The 16,982-nt window shown below is 35.3% G+C and overlaps 1 protein-coding gene across 5 annotated transcripts in view; it reads left to right on the top strand.

The window, feature by feature from the left end:
• Nucleotides 1-16,982, top strand: part of TFEC (transcription factor EC) — a 175,978-nt gene that overhangs the window by 139,320 nt on the left and 19,676 nt on the right. For 4 of the 5 annotated variants that reach the window (XM_004741927.3, XM_013050994.2, XM_045062901.1 and 1 more), the window contains one exon: nucleotides 4,910-4,996. The exons of the other annotated variant lie outside the window; for it this stretch is intronic. In XM_004741927.3, the coding sequence (XP_004741984.1) occupies nucleotides 4,910-4,996 (87 nt within the window). The remainder of the gene's footprint in view (nucleotides 1-4,909; nucleotides 4,997-16,982) is intronic. 5 annotated transcript variants of the gene reach the window in all.

Genomic DNA, 16,982 nt, shown 5'->3' with positions numbered 1-16,982 from the left:
TTGAAAATTCATAATATTTTTTGATTCATGGGGTTAGAACCACCATTTATTTACTAGCTGTGTGGTCTCAGTCCTTAAGCTCTCTTCCCAGCATTCCTACAACTGGAAGAGCTGCTTGCATTTTTTAAAGGTCCTAACACGAAGGCAGAATGGGGGCTCAGGAGATGGTGGCTATTGCCATTCTTTGGCGTTTCTTTTTCCTGAGCTTGTCTTGCTGGGACATCAGAAAACATTTCATTAATTCAAAGAAGAAGTCAGATATCATGGCTACTACAGAGTAAGTCTATAAGAACATCCTTAGTTTCAGGATTTGGGGTTGGTATTAGGAGTAATTTGGTGACTAATGGTCTCTGAGACAGTAAAATACAAAATCAAAAGAAGCGTTCTATAGCCTGGGCCTTTCCAGAGGATAAAATTTGTACTCCTGGCACAGAGGACCCTTCCATATTTAACCCTTGCCTCCTGATCCAGACTTATTGTTCAGCTGGCCCATGGCACTCTGTGCTTCAGCCATAAGGGTTCACTAGTGGTTCTCACAGTGGCCGGGTTCTCGATTCTTATGTCATTTCTTTACCATCTACTCATTCAGTCTTCACCATTTGTCGAGATTCTCAGTCTCTCTCCAAAATTCATCTCCGGTTTCTTCTCTAAGGTGCTTTTGCTGGTAGTTCCCTGTGTAGAAAAGCATTTATTCTCTGAATTTTCATAGTAACACCCATATCATGTAGATAAAAATTGCATTTATCACAGCATTTTCATAGCACATGCTATGTTTTAATTATTCATTGTCTTGTTTTCCTACCAACTGTAACTTCCAGGAGTTATAAGTTGAATGGATGAGAAAAAAAATTAGCAAATAATTATAATATTATGTAGCAAGGATAATGGTACAGATAGGAGCATGAAAGTGCTGTTCTTATTCAGAAATGTCAATAGTAAAACTTGGAGAAAGTGGCTAGTAGAACATTTACACAGATGAAGTAGGATGAGTGGAAAATAAAGATGGGGAAGAGCAGGAAATGCAGTGAGCAGAAAAAGGGAACAGGTGGTAGCAAAAGATGAGACCAGAGATGTGGACAAATCACAGAAAGGCTGGTACTCCATGCAAAGAAATTTCAAATCCTGGGAAGGTTTAAATGTGGGGCCTGGAGTGACATAATCAGATTTGACTGTAATATCATTCTGTCTGCTATGGAGGAGAGGAATCCTGGAGAGAGAGGGCCAATTGGCAGGTTACTTCTATAATGCAATGAAAGGTAATGAGACCCTCTATCAGAACATGCTAGAGTTGGGGTATCTCAGAGATCACCATGTAGAGATGCCAGTGACAGCTAGAGATCCAAGTGTGCCTCAAAGAGAGTGATCTAGACTGGAAAAAGAGATTGAGAGTTGTCAGCATGGGGTGAGGGAGCGGGGGACAGGGGGACACTTAAAAGTTCACGTGAGAAAGAGAGCTCCTAGAGATCAATGAAGAGAGTAAGAAGAGCAATGAACCAAGGATGGGATTGAGCCATTAGCAATATTTAGTGGGTGGTCAGAGAGGAGGAACTATAAAAGTAAAATAAACACATAGCCAGTGTGCGGTCATCAAAACCAAAGAGTTAGCTTAAAGAAGTTAGTTTAAATGAACTATACACTCAAGTGTGGTAGCCAACTCTAGCAAAATAAGGGTTGATAAATATCTTGAGTTTGGCTGATAAGCAGTCAAGAAAACAACAACAACAACAAAAGGAATTTCAGTAGGATGGTTGGCAGAAACCATTCTTCCACCTTGAATTCAGAATTGACAGGAGGTGGAGAGGTTGAAACCTGGGATGTTTGGGATCACTGAGCCAAAAGCTAATAAGGCAAAGACAAGAGAGAGAGTCATAAACTGAAAATTGTTTAGTTGACTTGCAACAGGCTCTAGATTGGATCTAAAAGGAAGATTGTGTTTTGGTCAGTGAGATCATAGAATTTAAGATTTTAGAAATGAAGTGGTTTAGAGGATGACAAGACTCAAGGCCTGTGCTGAAGAATAGGTGAAAGGAAGGCTAACGTCAGATTTACAATTTTGAGAGAAGTGAGTTAAAATATTCAACTGCAATTGTTGATTTACTTTTCTGTAGAATTCTGACAGGTTGCTGCCATAGATATTTCTAAATGCATATCAATTTATGATCATTTGGCATTACTTTTCCTTTAAAATTTTATCTTGATTCTTATATGGCCCAATATTAACATTGCTACTGTGTTTTCCATTTGGTCATATTTGGGGTACAATTTTCACTTTATTTTCAATTTTCTCTTATTTTGTTTTAATTAACTATTATAATACTTTTTAACAAATCCAATTTGAGAGATCGTTTCTCAAGCAGTGTGTTAGCTCATTTACATTCCTTTTATTACTTCTAGGATTTATTACTTCTTTAATATTTTAAAATTACTATACTTTGTTTCATTATTTGTTTTTTTTTTCTATCCTCCATTGAGCAGGTCTTTTTTCTCTCTTTTCTTTTTTGTTAGTCTAATTTTTTAAGATGCAATAGTTATATCTTTTCCTATATCTATGTCATTGTTCAGCAAGATCTATGTCATATCCTTAAGTAAAAATTTTCCTTAGTATGGTCTTACCGCCTTGTTCTCACCTATCGTCCTATATTGGGACTTACAGGATCTCTCTCTTTCTCTCTTCTCTCTATCTATATTCTTGTTTAGCTCAAAAAAAGTTTACTTTTATTTACTCGTTTTTCTTTTTCTTTTCCTTTTTCTCAGAAGATTGATTTATTTATTTTAAAGAGAGAGAGGAAGACAGCGTGCACGCAGGACGGGGGTGGGGGTAGGAGGAGAGGGAAAAGGGGAAAAGCAGACCTTGAGATCAAGACCTAAGCTGAAATCAAGAGATGGACCCTCAACCAACTGAGCCACCCAGGTGCTCCTATTTACCCATTTTTCATTTGTATAGATTTCATTATTTTACTTTTCATCTAACTGGAATACTTCCTGGAAGAGTGTTTTTCAAAGGCCTTTTTGCTGTAAAACTTTTGAGTATAGAATGCCTTAGAACAATTTTATTTCGCCCATGTACTTATGGGATATTTTATTGGTTATAAATGTTTAGGTTCAAAGTTCTTTACCTTTAATACTTCAGTTATTATCATGTCTTTGTTCAAATATCAGTAAGTCTTTCTCTGACCATTTTCTAAAATAACACTCATTCCCATCAAGCTCTCTCCCTACCTGATTTAATTTCTTCAGACCACCGTCTGTTATTAAGCTGTTTCTTGTCTGTTTCCTCATTAGCGTTAGAGTTCCAAGAGGGCAGAGGCTTTGTGGTGTTTGTTTTTATAGCTCTAATACTTGCAACAAGGTCTTGCAATAAATACTGCTCAACAAATATTAATTAAATTAATATTGAAAAGTGTTCCAATTTTTTTTTTTTTGGCATATCAACTTTGGGAGTATCTTAATAGAAGCCTGAATATTTGATTCTCTAAGGTTCTCAGAAATCTTGCTTAGAAGATAACATTAACAGAATCATAAAATATTCTCATACATCTCTCTGAGTTTACTCCTAGTTGTTTCTGCCTATGTTATAGGAAATTCAGAGTACTACAGTTGTATAAATTCAGCATTCTCATTACCTTTTTTTTTTAAGATTTTACTTATTTATTTGACTGAGAGAGAGAGACAGCAAAACAAACAAACAAACAAACAAAAAACACACAAAAAAACACACAAGCAAGAGGAGTGAGAAGGAGAAGCAGGCTTCCCGCTGATGAGGGAGCCTGATGTGGGACTGGATCCCAGGACTCTGGGATCATGACCCTGAGCCTAAGGCAGATGCTTAATGGACTGAGTCACCCAAGCGTTTTTTTGTTGTTGTTGTTGTTTTGTTTTGTTTTCTTAAATACAAGACTGTGTGTGTGTGTGTGTGTGTGTGAGAGAGAGAGAGAGAGTTATATCACTTGCCTTTTTTTTTTCTTTTTTAATATTATGTCAATGAATTTTGGAACACTACACCAAAAACTAAGGACATACTGTATGGTGACTAAATACAAGCTTTTGAAATCTTCTCCAGCTAAAGTACAGGAGAGAAGAAAGTCTATTTTAGAAAGGAATTGGGAAAGAGAGTAAGACGGTGACTTAAGTTAGGACTTTAGGGCCAGATTTCCAGAATTTCAGTCCTGCCTTTGTCGCTCACCAGTTTCATAATCTGGAATGAGCTATTGAGCACTTTTTTTCCCTCTCAGTTTCTCCCTCTGTATAATTGAGATAATGATAATATCACTTCATAGAGTTGTTGTGAAGATTAAATGAGCTGATGGATGCAAAGCACAGAGAAAGTGCCTGGCATATCCCCCAACACTGTATGATTGCTTTTGTTGCTGTTTAATGGGTCAGTGACTATTGTTGTTGTTGATATTCCTATTATTATTATTATTAGCCATTAGGGAAAGTTGGATAATATGTTCCCGTGTAGTTTGTATCCATGTGGACCAAGTGCCTGGTTTGACCACTGCTATTTGAATATCCACCTGTAAGATGCAATCAAAACATTTCAAAAGGAAAGTAAAGTTTGTAGGAAGTCATCCCTCTACAGGTTAAGTACACATGCTCTGGCTTGAGGCACATGATAACCTCTCTATTTATATAGATACTGATTTCCAAGGGACTGGCCCACGGTGATTTGCCCAGCCATCACCTGCCAGCTGGCGGAAGCAAATGCACGGAAAAGCAACACAGATCAGAGTGGCAGGATTTCTTCATTTTAAGCTCTAAAGTATTCTGGGTTTTGATATACATATAACCTTAATTTAAATATTCTTTAAAACTTTGAAAGATTGCTAAATTTTTTCTCTCTGAATTCAAGCTGAAGCACAACTCTTATCATTATGCACAGTATTCTAAATGTATTATATCTTGCTAGATGGAAGACGTAATTGAGGATATAATCGGTATGGAGTCAAGTTTTAAAGAGGAAGGAACAGACTCTCCTCTGCTAATGCAAAGAACAGTAAGTGTTTCTAGACCTGAGGAGGTCAATGAGATTGAAATAAATAATGGCATCCGATGATTAAAAAAAAAAAGAAATTTAATTTGATTAGTAAATGGTGTCTTCTATGTTTTTGAAACAGATACAAGATAACAGATGAATATTAGGAAATATTATTGGTGCAGAGAAAGATTATGTAATGTTATTGAGGAAGATGACAGGGCTTGTGATATTTTCTCTCTCTCTCTCTATCTACCTATCTAATCCTTATAAACATCCATTTAATTAAATATCTGCTATTTTCCATGAGTGATTTAATCTTTAACATATAATCACAGCATATAATCAAAACATCCTCATGAGCTAATGGCTAAGTTTTGACTAATTTACCACAACTAACAACTATCAGATTCAGGGGCTCTACACTTTGTAGAGACAAGAAAAAGATTATAACAACAAGAAATATGACTTCACTTTAGAACCAATAACCAGAGATCAAAGATGAACTTAAGAAAAGCAGAACAGGCCTCACCCTACTTTAAGGCCTGTAGACAGACCTCTATGTTGCAATCAGCACAAATTCCTGGAACGATGTGTCATGAAGGGATGGTGTCTTATCTCCTCTTTGACTGCTGTTGCCTTCTCGTTGTTCATTTATTAAATCACTAAAAATGTTATTTGTAAAGGGCATGCAAGATCTTTTCACCTGCTTTGAAGGGTTATTGTTGGTTGGTTTGTTTACAGTTTTAGATCTTTTCAAAAAGTGGGAAAAATATGAAAGATTGTGATAGAGTTGTTATTTTAAACATTTCATTTAAAGAAAATGGATTCTGACTATATTGTGTTGTATGGATATTTTTCATCAGCAAATCAATGAGCTGGGTTATGTTAATGATGAACATATAAATTTAAGACCTAAAGAAAGTATCCATTTTTTTTCTTTTCTGTTCCTTTTTTCCCAGACAGAATATCTAGAGAGAAGTATCCCTTTCCTCTGATAAGCAGGGCCTCCTAGAATAGGTCACAAATACTGGCATTATCTGACAAAGTTCAAATGAAGTTTAAAATTTAGTCTTTTTGCAGACTTTATTTTTATTTTATTTTATTTTTTAGGATAGACTGACAATTCTTTCTACCTCTCAGATTTCAGGCAGCATAGTTATAAGAAATCTGACTAATTCTCTAGATAAATATATTATTAATGATAATTTCTCCCTGTCTAATTTCACAGCATGAAGTTACTATTTTCTTAACTAGTATTCAACCTCTGGGTTTTAGGAATTGATAGTAATTTCCTGCAATCTATTCTTTGTATGTAGTACTCATTAAAATTGTATACTGAAACATTTTCTTTGTCAAATTATCTTACTTATTTTGTAGAGGCTGCATAGAATGCCTTACTCAGGGCAAATTGGTGGCAATAACTATTGGAATTTGCATATGATAGCTAGAGTGTTCTTTTAAAAAGATAGATACTACAGGCCTACCTGCACTTACATCAAGAAATACCTGTGTTGACCAATCAGCAATCACTGTTAAGTCCAGATCTACACATAAAACCAAAGAGTTCTATTAGCCAAATGCATTTATTCAACATGTATTATGTACAAAGCATAATCCATGTACTATCGGAAACTCAAGTTGAGTAAGACACAGTTCACAAGTCAGGAGATCACATGATAGTGGGGCAATGAGTGAGGTGCACCGGAGAGGCAGGGAGGGAGAGTGTGGATCTCAGTGTTAAACCCAGATTCTAATCTAGATGTTGTGCAAGTCACTTAACCTTTCTGCTATCTTCTGCATTATAAGAATAATTAAAATCTTTTATTTCCAATATACATTATAAGAATAATTAAAATCTTTTATTTCCTATATATATATATATATATTCCATATATATATACTATGCTTACCTTAGTATACTAGTATACTACATATGTACATTTGAAATACTAGTCAGAGAGTTGCTCTGGGGTTCAAGTGAAGGAGAAACCATATTACATTGAGATTTTTTTGGAAGTGCTTTAGGAAAAGATGATATTTGAAATACAGTTATGAGGGATACTTAAGATTTTAAGAGGTAGCCAGGAACACAGAAAAGTAACAAGTTAAGAGAACAACATAAGAAAAGTCAAGAGGTGAGGGGAAAAAAATGCTTAAGAATGGCTGGTAGAACAGATAGGAAACTCTGAAGGATTTTTATAGTTCATGTGGATAAAAATAAAGACCTGTTGGATTCAGAGGAATGCTTTGAGTGAGCGTGTTAGCAAGTGAACTTTTGGTTCAGATGGTCGAATCTGGCTCATCTGGGGCTTAAGCATGAAAGAAATTTGTTGGTTTATGTCACGTGTAAATTGCTAAGACTATCACATGCAGGCAGCCCTCCGTAACTTTGCCTTTGTTTTCTTCTGTGCTGGCTTTTTTCCCAGCTTGCGAGCAAACACTATCATAGCCTGTTCCAAGCTATGCACATAGTTCCACATAGTTTCTTCTTGCTAACCCAGTTTTTGTTTTGTTTTTGTGTTTTGTTTTTTTGCCGACATCTACTTCTTCACAAGGAAGAGAAGTTTCTGATTAATCTAAGCCAATCTTGGTGGCCCTGCTTTCCCCTGGCAGAGACAGTTTGAGGAATGAGCTTGTGTTGTGATTTTGACATGTTGAGCAGCTCCCTGGGAATTTTCTTAAGTCTTTAAAGTAGACCCAAGAAATAGAAGGGTTTTGCCTCTCTGTGATGTTGTAGGACAATGTGACTGATGTAGTCATTTTATTGCCCAGAAGCTATGTAAATAAAGAAAATCAAAAGAAACAAAGGGAGAAGAAAAACTGAAAGAAATCCTGCTTATATGACCCTGGAGAATTCTTTACCTGTGGATTTCACATTACGTAAGATTTTTTTTTCCTTTATTTTATAAGCTAAGTGTATCAGAGTTTTTTGATTGTTATATAGCCAAATTCATCTTAATGGATACAGTCAGGGTTGGCAACCTAAGGGAGGGAGAACATCATTTTCCCCTTAGTTCCAGTTAAATCTCTGGGATGATTCTTACCAGAGCGATGTCTGTCATATGTCTATCCCAAGTCAATTTCTCTGGGTCTTGGGCTCACCCTAGAGCTGTGGATTGAGCAGCCCCCCACACCAAACTACCTAGACTAAGAGTGAGAATGAGAACAGGAGTTGTGCTCGCTTCAGCAACACATACATTAAACTAGAACAGGGAATTCTAAGGCTAAACCAACAGATGTCCATTATAGCAAACTTCAAAAGTGAGGTAGTTATCAATTAACAATAATTATTATTAATTTATCACCTATTATTTGAGACTCACTTTTCTATATATTTTACTTATAATTTCTAGTTCTCCTAGAAATCTGTAGAATCTCAGGGCCTGTTGACTGAGTGTGCTGTTAGTCATTTTAGCATTCTCTTGCTGTGGAAGCAGGAAACCTTGGATCTCACTTAGCTAAGATTTATCCTAGGAACACTGCATATAGGCTTAACTAAAAGTCACATAATAACTTTCATTGATGGGACACTTGAAAGCTCCTGAGGGGAATCTTGGACCACTTGTGGTCATCCCTCCCATTTATCCAGGTTGAATGAAGGAGTTCAAAGTCTTTGCAGATCAATTTAGCCCACATATTTCTGACCCAGAAATGAATGTTGAGTGATGAGTGACTAGAGTTAGAATAATTAAGAAGTTACCTCTTGTTTTTCTAACCCTAATGTGTCAGCATCTTCTTACTGTAACAACTATGTAAACTAGATTGCAAAGAGCCAAGGTGCCAGAAACATTCAGCCAAGCCAGTCATACTTTTGACAAAACCCTAACCTGTCAGTTTCTCAGTCTCTTTAGTGTCAATTTATTTTTCTCTTCCCCATTTAGCCATTCCTTCACATGATTGCATCCTAGATCTTGTTATTGCTATTTTTTATATCCCATAAGATCTTCATTTCACACTTTTTAACCCTAACATTCTATTTGTACCTCTACTGTAGTGTTATTATTTCATCAGTTGTTCAAGCTCAAAATCAATGGACTCTATCACTGTTTTCAATAGTTATGACTTCACACTCACAACATTTTGGAAATTTCTTTAACCTGTCTAGAGTCCTTGGTCAAGCACTCTAACCAGTCCTCTTGCAAATACTCCTAACATCTCCCCTCTTTTTCTTCATTTTACTTCCTTGGCAAAACCCCTGCCCTGATTAGACTTCTCTCATCTTACTCTACATCTCAACCCGAGCAGGTTAACGGATAAAATTTCACCACATTGTTCATAGTACTCACCTCAAATACATCACCGAAACTTCGCAGGGCCTTTCACCACCCATTCTGCAGGTGTACACAGCTATGCCCTGTGAAAGTTCTCATTTATTCAGACCAGTTTTTAATATCTCCCCTTCTCTCCTCAAAACCCTGCAATTCATTGCCCATTCTTCATTTTGCAGCCAATTTCTCTTTTACAATGTATTTTAAGGAGAAATGTATGCAACACTATTGGATTCATTCATTAGTAGATTGGCATCACCAATTCTACTAAATCATCTGCATCTGTTTTAATTTCTTCTGCCATCTCTTCTATAATTGCTCCTGCTCATAATCTAAGGCCAGCCCACCACTTGTGCCCTGGATCTTACTCCTTCTTACCTTCTCAAGGTCTTTCCTTCTCTAAATAGTGAGTCCTTCTCCTCCATAATCAGTCTATTCTGATCTATAGGGTTATGCATATCATCATTAATATGGTCTTTAATAACACTCCCTAAAAGTAAAACCAAAACTCCTTCTGAACACATTTTCTCTCTGGTTGCCACACTATTTCATGACTGACTTACTCACAGAAGGGCTTCTTGCTTCCATCCTCACCCTGCCACCATTTCTACCCTTCTGTTTTCTAGTCTCCAACAGAGCCATTGTCCTCACAATTCTAAAGGAGCTCTTAAAACCAACCAAAGTAGAAGCCAGTAGTAAGGTCTTCGTTCTCACCTCACTTGGCTTCTCGGTGGTATTTGCCGTGGTTGATCATTTTTCTTTCTTGATGTATGATCGGAGATTCTCTGGCACCACATTTTCTGCTTTTCTACCCACCTTCCTGGTTCTTTCTTTTCTAATAGGTGTCTCAATTCTCACCTGTTCCAAGGCACAGACTTCAGCCCTCTTTTCTCATGTATTTATACATCTTACAGGTAATCTCTACCCTTTTCTAGCCTACATCTCTCCCCTATATGCGAGACCCATTTATCCTACTGCTTGACATCTTTAATGCTTCTAACAGACATCTCAAACTTAATATGATTGACAGAAATCTCCCCCCCCCACCTACCCAAATCTACTTTTGGTTCATCTAGAACCCCTACTCCTAAAGAGTCATCTTTCTTCTCACTCTTACTCCCACACCTTCACATTCTCACAAGCGTTCAAGATTTCCCAAATCTCCCAGCTTCTTATCAGCTCCTCTACTAAAAACACTTTTCCAAGCTACCATCATCTCTCACTTGAACTTCAGAAACAGAATCTAGCCTAACTTCTCTGCTACTTCTTGCCCCTTACAGCTGTTCACACAGTAGACAGAATGATCTGCCCAAAGCAAAAATTAGATCCTGTTTGTCCTTGCTTAACATTCTGTTAACTTCCTAAAATCCTCAGAATATAATCCAGACATTTTACCATTGTCAGCATTTCCCTTTAACTTTAGGCTTTGGCCTCAATAGCTTTCTTCCTTCCCCTTGAACATGATATGCCTACTCTCATCTTAGGACCATTGAACTTCCTTTTTTGTCCCAGATCTTTGCATGGCTGCCCCTTTGCATGGCTGAAGTTTCCAATCTTCAGTCAATATCAGCTTGTCACAGAGGCCTTCCACAATCAGGCTAGCTTAAAGACCCCATCTCATCAGTCCCTAAATCACTGTCTTATTTTGATGACCTCTGACACTTATTAGAATGATTATTTTATTTGCCTATTTATTGCATGCTCCCACCCCTAGAATGTAAACTCTTTGAGGATAAACATTTTGTCTGTCTTGTTCACTGCTATGTCCCTGGAACCTAGAGCTGTGACCTGTTTATTGTTTTATCCTCAGCACCTAGCATAATGCCTAGCACATCATAGGGGTTCAGCAAACACATGTTAAATAAATATTTCAAAATCCACACATATTGAAAAAATTATTCCCATTATACATTAGTATTTAATAATTTTTTTAACAGAAAAAGCAGTAGCAACAAGGATAACAACTATTATAATAGCTACTGTGCCTCAGGTACTTGTTCTGTGACAAGGATTGTGCAGAACGCTTTTTGTGAAAAATTGTATAGATCATCCCAACAAACCTATGGGAGAGAGGCTAGTCTTACCTATAATAACTTTACAGTTGAGGAAAGAGGCTTAGAGAAGTGCAGTAATTTGTCCTGGTTAACGCAGTTAGTGAATGGCAGGGGAGGTTTTGAATCCAGTCCTGTAGGATACCAGATGCAACAACAATCCTACCCACCCTCCTGTGCCAGCAGCCTCAGAAGGAAGCTGTTTCCTAGAACTGAAGAATCCTAAGATTTGAAGGAACCCCGGCCTGATAGGATTCTCTGCCACACACATGTAGGCTGATAGCTTAGCCGGTGAGTTTAGATCTGTCTCCCTGTAATTTCCACCGGGTGGTCTTGGTTTCACCCCTTCCTTTTCGAGACGTGGTGGTACCGAGTAACTCATTTCTTTTATCATAGATAGCTATTTTTCAATCAGGTGTCTCTAAATGCTGGTGGCATTTGGCAAGCTCAGTAAACTGTTATAGTTCAAGACCATTCCAGAGGCAAGGACTGAGTAAACATTAACAGCCCCTTGCATTTGGTTGGAACTTGAGAGGAGGGCATAACATCAACAAGCAAGCTTTTGTCAATCACAATCTAGAGCAGATAGTCTTAAAGTCCAAGGAAGAGCCAAAGTTCACCTTGGCGCTGAGTTTTCTGCCCAGTCCTCTCAGCTATTGTTTGCCAGTTTTTAAGGAAAAGAAAATGATGAAGTAGAAAGAGAAAACGGTTGCTCTTGTGAAGGTTAGAGACACTGCAGCATTAAAACTGGTGAGCAAGTGCATTTTGGAATTCTTTCAATGTCTGGAGATGAAGCCACCTTAAATACTGAATGTCAGCTTTATAAACTAACAGTCCATAAAACAAGGTATGTAGAAATTGAGCTTTGAAATGCATAATATATAATCTGCTGTACACCAACAAACTTGTTTACTTACAACATAGTGTTAGGTGCTCTGGATACAGTAAAAATACTGTTATTGTCTCTGTAGTAAGAAAAAGAATTGTTAAAAATGTATATTGGGACTTTTCTATCAGAAAGTGAGGGTTCCACTGGTTATTTATTGTAGTGTTTATATTAAGTCAATCACTGTTCTTATTAATTTAGTATTAAGTAGATCATATGCATATAAAGTGTGTGATGCAAAAGTATTTCTAAGTTACCATCTCTACTTTGTGTTTTATCTTTTCTACTTAAGTTATAAGCCAGCTGGCCAAGGACAAGGGACCTTCTACTCCCGCCCAACACATTATTTTTCTTCACTCATAATAGAACAAAAATAATAATAACTCAGTAGGACTTCCCTATTCAATGTTTGTCATTCAAACCTCATATGTAGCCCTGCTTTTGCAAATAAAATACAGAGGGAGATCAATAGTGTGTATCTTAAAACTGGAAAAATCTAGTTTACTACATTTAAATGAACAAATACCCCAAAGGAAAAAAATAATCTTTTAAATGCCATTTTTTTATGTATGCATACATTGTATGGTATGTTCTCCCCTACAGTGTTCTCTCTTTATGCCTGATGTTTCTCTTCTTTTTATGTCTACAGTTATTCTAATAATTTCAGGCTTACTTTTACCATTTTAGTTCTACTGTGAATGTCTTCACAGAAAAGAAAAATAGAAGATCCAAATAACTCAGTTTTCCCATGAACCTTACACTAAATATGTGATGTAAATATAGACACATAGATATCACACATACACATATATATGTAAGGGTATATGAAGTTTTTTGCTTTTAGTGTTTATATTGAAAAATTTTCTGAAAATATATAATAAATGTATTTCCTTTCCTTTTTTGTATTTGTAATGAGATTATCTGAGAGAAGGACTTATCGCACACATAGACCACACATACATATAGACAAACATACATAGTATACATATATAATACATCTATACACATACATTATGCATACATATGTGTATACACACACACACACACACACACATCTCTCCAGAAAATTCTCAGGCTTTTAGATAAGTAATTTTCATGAACACGGTAAGTAGTATATACTACAGTACTCTCTTTGCTGAGTGGAATATAATAAATGAAGAGGGTAAAACAATAAATATAAACTAAATTATTAAATTTATGATTGAGTTTATCAGTCCTGTATGTTTTGGTGAGGAGAAAAATAAACCGTGCTGCCATAAAAGACAGTGTTGGAGAACGTTTGGACTTTAAGTTGAGCCTTAGAGAGTAGGTTGGATTTTGATACTTGAATAAAACTGAGAAAAAAGTTGTTCAATGGCTTCCAACTTTTTGCATGTTCAAATCACTTCTTACCATTCAAAGTGTTAAGGAAAGGATCTTTCCAGACTAGGGTAGGTAGTAAAGAATCCAGCCTTTGTTTCATATAACCCAAAATTAAATCCCAAGCCCACTATTTATATAACTGTATGATCTTGAGATAACTTAATTTTTCAGTTTTAATTATTTTATATTTAAAATGGGAAACATTTTAACTCCTCATGGAGTTTTTACAAAGATTACTTGAAACTGTCATATCATCTTCCACAACTGCATCATTTCACACTCACATCATCAGAAAAGGTTCCAGTTTTTGCACCTTACCAACACTTGTTATTTTCCTTTCTCTTGATAATAGTCATCTTAATGAATGTGAAGTGGCATCACATTGTGGTTTTAATTTATATTTCCCTAATGACTAATGATGTTGAGCATCTTTTCATGTGCTTATTGGCCTTCTTCTTTGGAGAAATGTCTATTCCAATCCTTTGCCCATTTTTTAATCAGGTGGTTTGTTGTTGCTGCAGTTGTTGAGTTGTTGGAATTTTAAGAAAATATAATCTGGATATTAATCTCTTATATGATTTGCAAATAGTTTCACTATTATACTGATGGGTTATCTTTTCACTCTCTTTTTAATGTGCTTTGATGTACAAAGCTTTAAATTTTGATGAAGTCTAAATTCTTTTTTTTTTTTTCTTCTGGTTGCCTGTGATTTTAGTGGTAGATTAAAAAAATAATAATAATCACTGAGCTCATTATCAAGATTTCACCCATCTTTTTTCTGAGAACCTTCATAGTTTTAGCTCTTATGTTTAGATCTTTGATCCATTTCAAGTTAATTTTTGTATAATGTATAAGATAAGGGTCCAACTTTGTTCTTTGCATGTGGAATCTACTTTCTCCAACACCATTTTTTGAAAAGACTATGCTGTCCCTATTGAATGATCTTGGCTCCTTTGTCAAATCATTTCACCATATGGTTGAGGGTTTATTTCTACACTATGCCTGAAATAGTGCAGAAATCCCACTCCATTGGTCTATGACTGCTATTATGCAAACACCCACTATTTTGATTATTGTCACTTTATTGTAAGTTTTAAAATCTGGACGTGTGCGTCCTCCACCTTTGTTCTTTTTCAAGATTGTTTTTGGGGACCCCCAAAATTCTATATGAATTTTAGAATGGGTTTTTCTTTTTCTACAAAAAGTGCTTTTGAGAGTCAATTGAATCTGTAGATCACTTTGGGAACTGTTGTCATCTTAATAATATTAAGTCTTCTGATCAATGAATATGCAATGCCTTTCTATTTATACATATCTTTTTAAATTTCCCTTAGCAATATTTTTTCATTTTTGGTGTATAAGTCTTTTGGCTCCTTGAGTAAATGTTATTACTAAATATTTTATTCTTTTTGATGTTCATGTAAATAGGATTGGTTTCTTAATTACCTTTTCAGATTCTTTATTGCTAGTGTATAAAAGATACACTGACTTTTGGATGTTCATTTTATATCTGGCAACTTTGCTGTATTTCTTTGTTGGCTCTAATAGCTCTGTGTGTATATATGTGTGTGTGTAATCTCAGGTTTTTCTAGATATAAGATCATGTCATCTATGAACATGATCATTTTATTCATACTTCTCCAATTTGGATGACTTTGTTTCTTTTTCTTGCCTAATGGCTCTGGCTAGAATTTCTAATACTATGTTGAACAGAAGTGGTAAAAACAGACAACATTGTCTTGCTTATTTTTAAATCTCAACTTGTACTCTTAGTATTACCTTTCTTTCACTTGAAACAGTATTTAGTTATTCTTAATTCTTTTTACTAAATCTTTCCAGAAACATATCATTCCTGTTAATTAAAAAAACAACAAAAACAAAAACTTGCTTTGTGGATCTACTTTTATATTTTTTTCAATAATTTTTGTTCTTATTTTATTATCTTTTCTACTTTCTTTGGGTTTATTTGGTTATTTTCCTAGCTTCTTGAGAATGATAATTTATCAAATTTCAAATTTTTATCTATTTTTTATGTTCCTTTTTAAAGGTATAAATTTCCTCCTATAGCATTGTTTTGCTATAGCCCAGAAGTTTCTTTATGTGTATTTTTAGTATCTTTTACTTATTTCAAAATTCCAGCATGATTTTGTCTTTACTTTTGAATTATTTAAAAATTTCCAAGGATTTTAGAAATCAAGTCTCTATGAAATACATTGAAGGTGTTTTTTGACAGAGTTCATAATCAATATTTATATATGTCCCATATATACTCAAGAAAATTATATGTTCTGTAATTTTTGGATATGGAAGTTTGCAGTGTCTATTGGGCCAAGCTTTTAGTTTTTTAATTCAAATGTTCTATAACATTACTGATTATTGTTGTTTGCTTGACTTTCCAAAAATGAGGAGAAATGTCAAAATCTCCCACTACATTGGTTGATTTATTAATTTTGCCTTACAGTTCAAAACATTTAGTTTTGCATATTTTGAGGTTATTTTATTATATGAATGCATGCCTATAATTATAATTCTTTTTTGAGAATTTCACTCTTTGTTATTATGTAGAGACTCTGTCTATCCCTAGTACATTTTCTAATTTTTAAATCTATTTTCTCTGATATTTATATAGGTATGTCAGTTTTCTATGGTTATCATTTACTGGCTATATTTTTTCCATCCTTTAATTTTCAATCTTTGTGTGAAAATCTTCACTATGTAGGTGTGTCTCTTGTACTGTCTTATCCAAACTGTCAGCCTTTTTGCTGAGAGGTTTGACTCATTTACACTGATATGTTTTCACCTGTTTCTCTCATCTTACTTTATTATTTAAGTGTGCCCATTTATTTCTCCTTAGTTTTAACTACTTTTACACCCTTGGGTTTCCTTTTGCTTTACTTCAATCATATTGATATTATCTAAACTTTAATATCGAGTTATATCATTATATATTTCATTTTTTTTACCTTGGTTCTCCTCATCTTTTTTAGACTACAACCACTTACTAAGGTATGTGATCATTTTTATTTTGTATTTTTGAAGCATATTCTTTAAATATCTTCTTCTATTTAGGTACTTTATCTAAAACTGTTCTCAATGTTAGTTTTTCTGGGTAAACATCCTTAAGTATTTTATGACTCTAGGAATATTTCTATCATGGCCTCATTTGTGAATGACTCTTAAGCTGGATATAAACTTGTGTTTTAAGTTCTTTTCTTCCAACATTTAAAAAATACTCACTTTCGGGGCGCCTGGGTGGCTCAGTGGGTTAAGCCGCTGCCTTCGGCTCAGGTCATGATCTCAGGGTCCTGGGATCGAGTCCCGCATCGGACTCTCTGCTCAGCGGGGAGCCTGCTTCCCTCTCTCTCTCTCTCTGCCTGCCTCTCCATCTACTTGTGATTTCTGTCAAATAAATAAATAAAATCTTTAAAAAAAAATAA

The sequence above is a fragment of the Mustela putorius genome, unplaced genomic scaffold (assembly GCF_011764305.1).
Source record: "Mustela putorius furo isolate JIRA1106 unplaced genomic scaffold, ASM1176430v1.1 tig00003845_pilon_pilon_pilon, whole genome shotgun sequence".
NCBI classification, from domain to species: Eukaryota; Metazoa; Chordata; class Mammalia; order Carnivora; family Mustelidae; genus Mustela; species Mustela putorius.
Note: the sequence above shows the minus strand (reverse complement) of the source record. Positions and strands in the feature narration are given on the sequence as shown.